The 13,585-nt window shown below is 53.2% G+C and overlaps 1 protein-coding gene across 2 annotated transcripts in view; it reads right to left on the reverse strand.

Moving 5' to 3' along the window:
• LOC111161102 (growth arrest specific 7) overlaps positions 1 to 13,585 on the reverse strand; it is a 194,557-nt gene that overhangs the window by 81,170 nt on the left and 99,802 nt on the right. The window contains exon 1 of one of the 2 annotated variants that reach the window (XM_022524587.1): positions 11,812 to 11,921. The exons of the other annotated variant lie outside the window; for it this stretch is intronic. Within the exon in view, the coding sequence (XP_022380295.1) occupies positions 11,812 to 11,814 (3 nt within the window). The 5' untranslated portion in view covers positions 11,815 to 11,921. Of the gene's footprint in view, positions 1 to 11,811; positions 11,922 to 13,585 lie in introns of those variants that run through there. 2 annotated transcript variants of the gene reach the window in all.

Below are 13,585 nucleotides of genomic sequence, written 5' to 3' on the forward strand. Positions count from 1 at the left end.
CAAGATGGGAAGGCTACATTGGTGCTTCTCCCAGCAGCTGGGGAGGAAACGGGAAATTGTTAAAGGGTATTAAGCAAGGGCCGGATACGGACGCGGCCGGAAATAGGGTACAGAGGGGAGAGGGACCCAGGAGCACCGTGGAAACAGCCCTCCGGCTTGGGCCTCAATACTGACTCAGCCCCTGAGTGGACACATGATAGGAAAGTGACTCAGCCGACTGCCTTTATCCATGTGTCTACACAACAGAGGAGGAGGACAGAAGCCCTGTTGGGGAAGGCTCCTAGGAGGGTGCCACCAAGAATGCTCCGTGACAGCGGGAGGGGGTGTGTTTAAGAGCCCGGCGAGACGAGGCTTCATACAGCCTCTGCCCCCTGAGAGGGGAAGGTCAGGGGCCCTGCACCCCAGCCTGCTCCACCACGCTTGAAATGTCACTAGTAACTGCCACTTCTCCCCAGGCCTCTGTTTCCAAAACTCTGCAACTCAGCTGGCAAGCACACACCTGCTGGGGAGGGAACGCGTTTCGAGGTTGACCAGTTGGATCTGCAGAGAAGCCTGGGTAGGTGGCAAGGAGACCACCATCCAAGCGGGGCTGGTTGAGGGACCGGACTGAACTTCCGACTCTCCACGCCCCACCCGGGACAGAGCAAACAGGGACACCTGCCCCATCTCCATGGTGCTTTCCTCTTGAAAATGACTCTAGGGGGTTTATGTAACTCTGGGGGCTCAGAACAAGCTCTGGTTTGCATGGGAGGACACTGATGACCAAGGAGGCACTGTGACCACCCACCCTGAGGTCTTGCCCATCTAGGAAATGCTGGACCCTCCAAGCCCAACCCTCCTGAAGGTGGCTGCGGTGGAAGGATCTCTGCTACTGAGCCAGGAAGGGCCAAGTAGCACTGGAAGAGAAGGAACAGAGGGGACGAGGGCACCAGGGCCAACTCAGCCTACTTCCTAATTTGGATAATGCACCCAAGGCCGTCCCCTCATCCCCCTCCAGCATGACCTCGGCTCCTTGCTCTGCCTGTCACCTGCCTGTGCTCTGTCCCCTGCCTGTGCTCTGGCCCCATCCCCCGAAGCTGCCACAGTTCCCTTGCCTTTGCTCTCACCCAGAAATAAGTTCCCCTAGTTGGTGGCCCGAGACACATCAGGGGTGGAAAGATGCAGAGACCCCTGGGAACGTACCCAAAAGAACTGAAAACGGCACCGAAACACTTGTGAATCCACGTTCACAGCAGCATTATCCATAATGGCCAAAAGGCAGACACAACCCAAGGATCCATCAACTGATGAGGGGTCAACAAAACACTGTGTGTCCAGAGAAATACCCAGTTGTCGAAAGGAATGAGGCTCTGCTCCATGCTACCACATGAATGAGCCTTGAAGCCATGCATACGATTCCATTTATACGAAATGCCTGGAAGAGGGAAATCCACAGAAACAGAAAGCAGATGAGTGGGGTTGCCAGGGGTTGGGGGGGAGGGAAGGACGGGTCCAGGGGTTACTCTTTGGGGTCGATATAAATGTTGTGCCATAGTATGAATGTATAAATATCACTCGGGATATATTTTATGTCATGTGTATTTCACAACTTTTTAAAAAACATCATTTTTGAGCTGCAAGGGAGCAGAAATTAAGACTCTCCACATGCAACAGGCTCTCTTACTGAAAAGGCACAGAGCACCCACATGACCTCATCACTCGTGGTCATGGGGGGACTGGCCTCCTGGGAGAGCTGCCCCCCCAGCCATCAAGACAATGCAGCGTGAATAACGACCCAATAATTAAGGTCTCTGTCAAACTTACTCTCCTAATTTGCTTCCTTCAAGTTAAATCCTTCCCTTCCCCTCCCTTCCCTAGTCCAGTGGCTTCTCCCCTTCCATTCCAAAAGCTCCTTCCCATGGGAAGAGGAACAAGAAACAGAGGTGACACAGGCCCAAAGATTGGGGCCCTACTGACAATGAGCAAGATCCAAGGAAGAGGGAGTGAGGGTCGGAGGGTGAAGGTAGTTTCCTCCAACTTAGAAATTCTTAACCTCACGCACATCACAGCTTTGCAGGAATCATAAAACATTGTCTCTTCCTCCAGATGGGCCATCGCCCTGACTGCCAGCTGGATTTCAGCCTCCCCTGGGTCCCCTTGTTCAGTCAACAACCTACTCAACTGTTTATGGAGACCCATCCTCTGAGGATCCGAAGGTAACTGTGGATCTCCTGCCCTGCAAAATGGAGTCATGCATTCATGTACACCCTTACCCTATTTCCTATAGAGTATCAGGAGGCTTCTAGATGACTCAGAGGCCTAATCTAGCCGGTAATCAAGAAACACACGAGCTCAGATCCCATATGCATCCATCGATAATGACTTTTATCAAGCACCAAATGTTGATGGGCTCCAAGGACTGGGTCAGATGCTTTACACACTTATCTCTAGTTCTGACAACTGAAACCTGCCATGTTCCCATTTTGAAACGAGGAATCTGGAGCTCAGAGAATGTAATAGCTGTCCAACACTGCACAGCTAAACAAATGATCAGCCCAAACTTTGAAATCCTCCCCTTGTCCTAGAGACTTCTGTCCAGTTACCTACATCCAGGCTACCCTCTGTCCATCTCTCCCCAGCTAGCCAAGGGAGGCTTTGTTTCGCCTGGACCTCCTGACCCCAGCTCCCACCAAGGTGGGTGACAACTCAGGCCTGCTTCTCTTGCCCGTCTCACAGTCTCCAAATGAGCATATGCCCTCCCGGGAGATGAACAGAAATACCACCACCCACACCCAAGCAGTCACGTTCCCAGCTAACTTCCTTGTCTCCTTATTTAAAACAGCACCACCAAAGAAATTTTCCTCTTTGTGATGGCTACTGGTCCTCCCCGGCGAAGGAAAAAAGAGCAGGCAAGCAAAGGAAAGTCACCCAGGGATTGAAGACAAAATCTCCTCCCCGCTTAGAGCAGTGTTTCTCAAAGTGTGGTCCCTGGAACCCTGTGTCGGTCCCCTGGGATGTGCATTAAAAAATGCAGAATCCGGGGCCCTGCTCCAAACGCCAGGTCAACCTGGAGCCCGGGAAGCTGCCTTTCAACGTGCATCCTAGGGGAGCCTCGTGCCCACTGAACTCAGAACAGGCTGGCAGGCAGCTTTGGAGAAAGCACTCGAGAGAAAGCGTGCTTCTGAAATCGAAACTGGGAAAATAAAATTTTAATAAGCACAATTTATAAAAAGACAGTGCTTAGCTGCATGGCTACTTTATTAAGGAAAAGGGTGCCATCCCCAAGCCCTTCAAAGGAGACTTCTTTTAAGAGGGATTCGATCTGGTCTCTGCAGTACCAACCCCCACACTCAGCCTCCCACAGCCTCCTCCCCTCGTCAAGTTCAGCCCGGGACTCCTTCCCCCTCAGGAGGCTTCTAGGAACACCTGACTCTTACCTTCTGCAGATGCGAGCAAACGGGACTTGAGATGGTCACGGGCGGTCGTCACTCCTTTTAGCAGCCAAATCAGCGAGTTTTAAGGTCCCCCCATTCTGCGTCTTCTCACACCCCAAGCCCAGAAGCAATAGGAACTCCGGAGAAAGGCATATCCACAGGGCCCCACACCCCCACTCCCCCCACACCCAGATCTATATATAACATCTCTGAAGTTGTCAGCCTAACGAGCCGCTTTCTGGCAGACCCGTTGCCATGGCAATGACTGCTAATGAGCCGGGTGCCGTGATTGGCACTGCTTGAAGGCTCCTCCACAAAGAACTCTCCAGCAAGTTCTCTCTTCCCAAACGCATAGCCGGCCAGGACCCCCAGAAGCAGCCAGGCATGGCCAGGTGGGACTGGGAGGCATCAGTCCCCAGGAACGGCTTTGGAACTGGGGCTCCCTGAGCAGTCCAGGACCTAGGGGCCAGGGCTGGCCTCACTGTCCCTCAATGCCGGGGGGCGGGGGGAGCGGTCAGCCAATTAGCAGTAGTATCAGGGGCTGTGAGCAAGCCACCCAGCTGGGCCAGGTGACTGGAGAGTCACATCTGTTCCACACCTTGCGGCTGGGCTCCCGTTCCGGGTGGAGAGACTCCAACACAAAGCTGGGAACGGCCACCAAGGGCAAGGTCATCTCCCCTGCCCATGGGTTAAGACACAAAGCAGGAAGCAGGGACCAGGTTCTTAGTGTGATCCACCAGCCTCAGGATCTGCACCTCTCAGAGTGTGGGGCGCCTTTCCTCTGTCTCACAGGTGAGGCGGTACGGTTCTCCCCAGCTCTGGCCACCTTCCTATCCCGTCGGAGAGTGACTCAAGTAGCAGAGCTGGGGAGGAAGTAAGGGACCCGGCGATGGCTCAGTGCACCCTGGGAAGTGAAGTCCTCAGGCCGGTGGGAGGAGAAGGAGGAGAGACCACACAACAGAGAGACGGGCTGGAAGGTTCAGGAAGACATGGCCACGTCCACGCTGTGGACACAGTGGGCACAGTGCCCGGAACACTGGATGGAGGGATGCAGGGAAACTTGGAATCATTAGAAATGGGCTCTAAATAGATCTGAGGCTTTCTCCCAAACAAGTAGACAGAATGACAGCCCAAGCGTCGTGCACCCCACCTGTAACAAATCCCAGCTCTTAATGGATGTCGATGAATGGACTATTCAACCTTGAGTACAGGGAGGCGGGGGAAGACAAGATAACATAGTTTCTTTCACTGCAGAAAATAAATGGAGGAACAGTATCCAGAAGCCTCCCCGGAGGCACAAACTTCTAACCATGACCTCATATGGTATCCAGACGGAAAATTCCAGGAAAGTGTTTAGCAACCTCGATAGAAGGCAGGAAGGCAGAGCATTTATGATACAAGAGCAAAAAAAAAAAATCATAAGGATTGGACAAACTAATGCAAACAAGGCGAGTTGCCTGGAAAAAGGAAACAAATGCTATAAAAAGGGGGACAGGAAATAAGCAAAACTGTAGGGAAATTTACGAGGTAGCAACAGGAACATCCACGTCGGTTGCCACAGAATGTGGAATTGGTCTTGCAGAAAGGAAAAATAAAAAGGAAAAGCTTTCGTTATGTACAAAGCCAATGCAAGAATTTTTCCTGGACTGCTAAGGAAATACACACAAAAAAATGAAAACAGAGGGCCAGAAGAACAAGGCAGGATACAGATGCTCGGTGCCCCTGAAGAAGAGAAAAGAAATGATAAGACCATGGTTGATGGGGACAGTGGGGGGTACTGTCTTCAGCTAAAAGAAGACACGTATGAGTGGCATGGTAGGTCCCACGCTGCTGCACACAAAATGGATTTTAGAAGCCGACGGCAGGCACACCATGAACAATGTATTTACACGGCAAAGATAAGGAGAAAGTCCCATAATGGTTTATGTGGGAGAAGGGTGTCCCCAGTAAATGAGCAAAAAAAAAAAGATAGCTGGTCACAGGCTTCTCTGTAACTGCATTTCAAAAGATGCTTCTGGATTGTCACGGGGAAATGCCAAGACCCTTTTATGTGGCCATTCCTTGGGGCACTTGGGTGGTTCAGTCAGTGAGCGTCTGCCTTTGGCTTGGGTCGTGGTCTTGGGGGTCCTGAGACTGAGGTCCGCATCGAGCCTCCTTCTCCCTCTGCTTGTGCTCAATCTCTTGCTCTCTCTCTCAAATAACAGGAAGGAAGGAAGGAAGGAGGGAAGGAGGGAGGAAGGGAAGGAAAGGCGTTCCTCTGTGGACAATGGTTTGGGGAATATAGGTCCGCAGACCATGGGTCCGGGGGGACCTGTGTGTCCTCCTCAGAAGTGCTTAGAAGATGCACCACAGCTGCTGGAGAGGCGACAACTAAAGGTGAAGGACTAAAGCAAAAATGTCCCAGGCTGACCACCAAAAGCAGCTTTAAAAATAGGCAAATCATCGTCACCAATCTAGTTACAGACTTTATATACGTACCGTACACATATATGGTATAAAACAAGGAAAATTATAAGAAAAATATATTTTTTATTGTAAGAAAAATATAAAACATTCTCCCTATATGGTATAAAACAAGGGAAAAGCTTGGACCACAAACTCTGGACACTACTAGAAAAGATTAGGAGGCAGAACAAAGTAGAGCCCGGGCACCTAAGGGAAATGAAATTAGAAGTCTCTCGTCCTGCCCTGACAAGGGGCTGCTCCTCTTCCTCTCCGTCCCAATGGCCTCGCCCATTTGTTCCCGACCCCTGGCATCAAGTATCCGCTCTCACCGCTTTCCTGGAGAATGACAGGTTTCTAGCCAGAGGGGCTGTGACAGAAGAGAAGGGGAGACCACAGACCTTTCTTGGATTGCGGTGCTGTGAGTCTGACTTCTCAGCCACCTTTCACTGGCTCCCACAGGCAATCAGCTTCCACAGGGAATCCTGACCTGAGCATCTCTGTGTCCCTTGGGCCACTCTGGTTGGACCCCCGCATGAAGGCGGGATCAAGCACAGAAGGCCCACCTCCAGCTTTTCCCAACAAGAAGCCAAAGCGAGCCAGGCAGGATGCCTTTCTTCCTTCCAATCCTCCAAGCGCAAGGTTCCTCGGTACATGGGACGGACTCATCACAGGGTTTGCCAGAACGCTTCATGTGTGTACTCAGACTGCTCTTGGGCAGATCACCTTTGGCCTGGCTTCTTTGGGTCCCTTCAAGGAACTTTCCAAATCGGGCTTCAATCACTCAAATGCAAACGTCCCCAGGACTCTTGCAAACCCAGTACTACCCCTGTGTCCTCAGGCCTCCCGCTCAGGATGCACAGCTGGGAGGGGTCCTGCTTGTAGCAATAATCCACATCCCAGGGGCTGGCCCCTGTCACTCACTTGTGCCAGACCTCGGCCCCCATGACGAGCGCCCAGAGGGTGACTCACTCAGGCTCCCCAGCTCCAACCCCATGAAGTGTGTCTCATACTCATGCTTGCCAGCATCAGGCACCTTTCTGGACCCTGGGGACTCTCTCCTGTCATCCTCCAGACCTGCCAGCCACGTGCTTGTCACCCAACCCGCTGTGAGCAACCCTCCCCCCTCCACATGTCTAGCTCCTAAAGGACATGGCGAGGGTCCCAGCCGCCCTGAAGAGCCATCTGTAAGCCCCCCAATGCCTCCCCGGGGGCCAGTCGACTCACTGGGGGCTGTTTTTCAGGACGGGGCGGGGAAAGGACACAGAACAATGTACTCTCTTTTCTGATCCTAAAAAGGAACCCAGTGATCTGGCTAACCAGGAATTTTGATGAACACAATCACGACGTAGTCTCTGTGAGGCCACAGGAAGTCGACCCTCACGGGGAAACTCGGCTGAGCTGGAAAACACAGGGTCTCCAGTGGGGCGAGGGCGGACAAACGTTGCCACCAAGACCGCAGTGCAAGGATGAGTTGGGCACCCCTCCACCCCCCCGCCGCACCCCCACCACGTCCGAAGCCATTCCGCGGCCCTGACTTGTCTGCAGGGCAAGCAGCGGGGGGCAGGAAGGAATCCGTCCTGGAGGAAATAACTTCAATTCGGGCCTTACACACATTCCCACGAGACCCTATATCTCACGGACACTGGACAAAGACACTTCTACTACTGGTGCACCTGCCATCCAGAGAGAAGACAGAAGGGCTGATAAACAGGGTCCCAAAACAGGGCACAGTGCACAAAATGAGGAACTCTGGACGTCAGCAGACATCTGAGATGGCTCGTGCTTTTGCTGGTGGCATCTGCACAGAGCAGGACAGGGATCTGAGAGACACCCACCCTCCAGCGTCCCTTGGCTTGACCGAATGACACAACTCAGTCAGTCCTGCTCCGTACCGAGGTTTAGAGCAGGTGCCCGATGACCTCATGGCCATGTTCACGCTCATGTGGGACAAGGCAGTTCCCACAGGTGCTCGGGAACACGGAGAACAGCTCTAGGAAGAAGATGGGACGTTGCGCCTATCTCCGTATCTTGGAGCCTGGAGAAGTTTGGGGAATCCCAAAGAAAGCCCCTAACTTTGGTCCCACTTCTAAGATCTGTCAGGTCCTGATGTTTCAAGGTTATAAAGGGCGAGGCAGTGAGCTCCTGCCAGCCTGGCCCGGCTTCTGGCCTCTGAGCAGGAAAACCTGAATGAATCCATTCACCAGCTCGTGATGAACTGAGACGTTTTACTCCAACTCTCAACTTTGAGGAATGTTGGCTGCCTTTCCTCCTACCCCTTCTCTGGCAGATAAAAATAGCGTGGGCCATTCTGATATCCTACCTCCAACCTCAGGACCCTGGAAGCATCGGCAAAAAGCACACAGGCCTAGGCATAAGGAGACCGTGTTCCCAGACAGCAAGCTATAACTTACACAGTTCCCTGAGCTTCTCTGGGCCTGTCCCTTCTCTTCATCTATAAAACCAGGGGCTGCCAGCTCTCCAACACCGGGGTCTTGTGACCTGAGGGTCATGTCATGTTACAGGCCCCAAAACCACCACAGGGGACATATCAAGGCATTTAAATGACCACACATGCTTACAAAAGCAACCACCCCATAAACAGGAAAGGACAGAGCCCTCTGAGGATGAACATGATTGTCCATGTCGCATTACCTTCCCCCTCCCCTGAAGGTGTCCCCCAAACTTTTTTGGTCCAGCGAGTGACTATTTCCTCAGCCAAACCCAACTTGGAATGGATAGGAGGGCTACACCGTCTGACACCGGTGAAGCAAACCGATTTAACAAAACTTGGAAACCATTCAAATGTACGCCTAAGCCAGGATTCGCAACGTCGTGAGCATGACCGCAAACCCGTACGGAGAGGCTGAACATTGACCTCTCCCACTCTGTGCCAAGAGTCAATGTCCCAGCCCCTTTAGGGCTCCGATGTCTCTGCCCATCAGAAGGAGGTGGGTGTGAAGTGAGCACTTCCCTTTATCCTGAAGGATTTCAAAATACACGCTGGAGGGACGTCTGGGTGGCTCAGCCGTTAAGCACCTGCCTTCGGCTCAGGTCATGAGCCCAGAGTCCTGGGATCGAGTCCTACCTCGGGCTCCTTGCTCTGCAGGGAGGCTGCTTCTCCCTCTCCCTCTGCCCCTGCTTGTGCTGACACTCCCCCCAACCCCTGACCCCTGACAAATAAATAAAATAAAAATTTTAAAAAATCTTAAAAAACAAAAACCCAAACCTGCACTCTGGATTTTTACACTCCTGTATATGGTCAAGATATCGATATCCTGCCCTTGGAAATGCTTCGAAGAACACACTGAGGACCACTCACCAGCAGCGCGCTCCCTAGGCAGCTCCTGGGAGGGGATGACCCCTCCAGTTTCCCTTTGCAGAGGAGAGAGCCAGGGAACAAGCGAATTTTGCCAACACTTGGTATTGGAGGGTGGGGGAGCCAGGGGGTGGAGGGAACGGGGAGAAGAGGAAATCTTGATGAAGCCCGCTTTCATATTAAGGCACAAAATCCCGGAATGCCTCATGGCCAGGTTTTCTGGCACTTTCTCAAACCCCCAAAGAAAAACCCACCTACCCAAATTTCTCAAGCATTCCATTCTGTTCCAAACAGACCCTGAAAGTTCAGAAGAGAGGAACAGAACCAAAAGTCCCCAGCTCGGGTGAGATCACAGGTTTGGAACCTTCCGCCAAGCTCCTGCCTGGCAGAAAGGGGCTCCAAGGCCAGGTGACACGGCTGCTGCCTGCAGAGCCCCGGGGGGCCCACTGAGTCCTCAAGGAGTTGGCGCCTCTCTAAAGAAGGGAGGACTGGAATTCCTTAGGTCACCAAGGTGGGCATCTGATGCCCACCTATGGCTGCCATCTGGCTGGCCCAGCTTGGTGGCCACTAGAAGCAGGTCCCTGGGCACCAGAAAGCCAGGGGCAGCAAGTGTCCCCACCGAGGAGACTCATCTCAGTGACCGGGTCGGACTCCCATCAGGGCTCTGAGCGCCCAGCGTGTCCTTAATGCTTCTGAGCCACAGGCACTGGGGGTAGATGAAGGCTAATCGAGGCTGAACTCCTTGCCCAAGAATGAGCAAGGGGAGCAGTTCCAACCCACCCAAGGCAGTGGACGTTTCTGAAGCTCTGAGTCTGGTGCATAGAAAACCAGACCGACGGTGACAGCTGGGGACACCATCACTGAGAGTGGGGACCCACCACCGCTTCGTAGAGAACACTCGGGATGTAAGCAGGGAGGCCAGCGCGCCCAGCCGGGGTTGCTGCTGTCTTGCTGGGAGATCTTGAGCAACCACTTTGTCTTGGTGGGGAGGCCTTCCTGTCCTCATCTCAAAAATACAGAAGTTGGACCAGATGGTCTCCTAGGGTTTTCTCTGGTTTCTCCTGCCCTGGCATCCCGGGCTTTCCTGTGTCCGAAGCTGGAACTCGCCCCATGCCCAACACTTGTTCTTTTTGTTTGTTTAAGATTTTTATTTATTTATTTGAGAGAGAGAGATGGAAAGAGAGAATGAGCAGGGGGAGGGGCAGATGGAGAAGCAGGCTCCCTGCTGAGCGGGGCTGGATCTCAGGACCCCAAGATCATGACCTGAGTCCCAAGACCCTGAGATCATGACCCCAAGATCATGACCTTAACCAACGGAGCCACCCTGGTGCCCCCGGCAACACAGGTTTGTTCTGAGCCCACCGGCGGATAAGCTGTTCACTACACACACACGCCGGGACCTGAACACACACACTCTCCCTCAGCCCGGGCACACCTCCGTCTCCACCAAGAGGCCTCCCCGGGCTCTCACCCCACTCCCTGAATGCCCCTCCAGGGACGTCTTCTGGGCTGATCCCTTCTTCTCCAGGAACCTCCCTGCCACGGCCCACAGCCCAGGCCAGACCCACCAGAACCCACTAGTGCTCGCCAGCAATCCATCAGAACGTGACTGATTGGTCTGGGCACTTTACACACCATTCTTCCCTGAGTGTAGACCCTGCTCCGGCCGCAGGGCTGTCCTCTGGCCAGAAATGCAGAGTCCCAGACTCCACCTGAGTACCAGGCTCCGTATTCTGACGGTCCCTGGGCAATTCAGATCCGCTTTACCCTCCGAGAAGCCCTCCTGTGAACTTTCCAGGTGCCCCTGGGTGATAAGCACCGTCTCCCTCTTCCCGGCACAGGCTCAGGCCTCCATCAGAAGCCACACCAAAATCAGAGGTGCTGTCTGACCCAGTCAGTGGACACCCTGGAAGAAGGCTACGTGCACAACACGAGCCTTCCCATATGAACCGGACCCCCCTGGGCTGCCCAGAGCCTCCAGAGCGTGGTCCCTAGAGCCTTGGCTGATGGGAGGTCCCACTTTCCAAAAAAGGGGGGTGTCTAACTTCCAGAGGCAGGAGGGTGGGCAAAAGAAGGCTATCCTACTCTTAGATCTTAGGAGAGCACCCGTAATCACAGCCCACCCCGGCCACCCCCAAACTGGACAGAAGCACCCAGCTCAGCCTGCAACCACGGTAGAGACATGGGCAGAAACCTGACTACCTGGGAGGAACCCCCAACAGGCTTTCCCTTTAGACAGTCCCGGCGAAAACCAGGCCATGTAGACGGCAGGTGGGTAGGCAGGAAGAAGCCGAGCTTCAGATTCGGGAGAAGTGAGGGAGGTGAGACGTGGCCTCCTGCCCCCACAAGCTACGCCACCACGGGGTCACATGCCTCCCCGGAACTGCTGCCCAGGTGACCGGGGAGCTGCCCCCCTCACCCTCCACATCACATCTCATTCCTCCCCCCCTCCTGATCTCACTCAAGTCTTCTTTTCTCCCAACTCATGCCTTACGGGAACCCTCCCCTGCCCCAGCACACTGGGCCCCCCAGGGCTTCTAAGCTCCCATCTCAGAGGTCCTCAGAACGGTTTTCTAAAATATCCAGGTTCGTTCAGAAACACCGAGAAAAAGCTGAGCCGGTCGGATGGATTCTTACCATCAGAGAAGAGCCAATCTTCCTTGTGGGGCTGCTGATAACTCACAGGAGAGTCCTGGGTCCCGTGTGGAGTCCCCAGACCCAGCGCCAGGCCCTTGCCAGCTTCCTTTCCATGGCACCCTCTGCGGGAAATGGGCCTGATACAAGCAACAACCGTGCCAAGGGTCAGTGCCGGGGACACCCCAGAGGGCGTTCCTGTGGCTTTGCACCCCGCTGTTCTTTCACAAAGAACACGCTACATTGCACAGTTCCTTCCAAATCTGCTCCGGGTCCTGTGAGGAAATCAACCACGCATTCTGGACTTTCCAGTTGCGAAGTTTCTGGAGACTTTTTTTTTTTTTTTAATTATTTTTTTTCACTCTCTCTCTTTTTCCCCTTTCTCAGCTAAAAAAAAGTTGGCCGAGGTCACGACATACAATGGCCAAGCTTGTGTCACTGACCAGATGCCTCCCACCCCCAGGCCTGGGGACAAGAGCTCCTTTGTCCACTATATTTTAGGCGGGACTCCCTGGGCCTGCCCCAGCCCTGCTGGGGAATGTTCCGCCAACTTCTTCCCCACCCGAAGTCACGGCTCTGGCCTCAGCCCCAGCCCCAGCGCCAGCTGTGTGAACCCAAGGCCAGATAAAAGCCAACCTACAAAGAATGGGAAATGCTCCCCCAAGAACCATTGTGTTAGACCCGTCCAGGGCTGAAAAGCCGGTGGCCCCTGGGGGGCAAGATGAGCATCCCCTGCCTTTGCTCTGCCCTCGCCACCTCCAAACCTGGACAGATGGCGAGTGACCAGGGGGCGATGCCATGCATCTCAGAGGAAAAAGGGTTTAGGATCCTAAAGCTCTCAATTGCAAGTGGAGGACGTGAGCACAATATGGCGTCCATCAACTAAATGAGTTCAAGCAAGAGACTTGGATCCTGCATGAATATCTCAAATCACTCCACTCAGACAGCTTTTGGAGGAGCTGAAGGGTTAAGCCCTTCAAATCCACACATTTCTGTGTCTGATTTCAGTGTAAACCGTGGTGATTCTAGGAAACCAGCCTTGATATCAAAGTAAATATCGTTTTCCCAAGGGACCGCGGAGTCGAGAGGTCTGGATGATTTCTTATAAACAGCGTTCTCTCAAATGTATGGATAAACTGTGTATTTATAGAGGGTTCAGTGCCTGATCCTTGGGGTGGGCTAGGAAATCAGAACAATCCTCCAGGGACAGAGTCAGCCGGCTCTAGGGCCTTTGTGGGTTCACTGCCTATCAGCTGTGATGCCTAGCGTGGGGTCTTCAAGCTTCAGATTTCTTCAAGTGTAAAAGGGAGATGATTGGCAGTGCCTTTCTCAAAAGGTTGTTGGGAGGATTAAAGGGGGAAATCCATATAAACCCTGAGCAGAGAGCAAAGGGGACCAAAGTACCCAATACAGCCAGTTGTTTTTGTTACGATCAAAGAGTAGGAAGTGAAGTTTCCCTGGACACACAAAAAAATGGGACAAGGGCATTTCTCCCAAGAAGATAAACAAATGGCCAATGGGCACAGGGAGAGGTGCTCACTCATCACTAGGGAAATGCACAAACCTCAATAAAGACATTAAAACCCCAATAAGGAGTCACCACCCACCCATCAGGATGGCCGCTATCAACAAACAAGTAGAAGAACAGGCATTGGTGCAGATGTGGACAAACCAGAGTCTTTCCTGGCGGGAACGTAAGATGGAGCAGATGCCATGAAAAACAATATGGCGACTCTTCAAAGAATTGCAAACAGGGTTAGCATGGGCTCCAGCAATT

This window comes from Enhydra lutris, unplaced genomic scaffold, assembly GCF_002288905.1.
Source record: "Enhydra lutris kenyoni isolate GAN:26980312 unplaced genomic scaffold, ASM228890v2 scaffoldscaffold82, whole genome shotgun sequence".
NCBI classification, from domain to species: domain Eukaryota; kingdom Metazoa; phylum Chordata; class Mammalia; order Carnivora; family Mustelidae; genus Enhydra; species Enhydra lutris.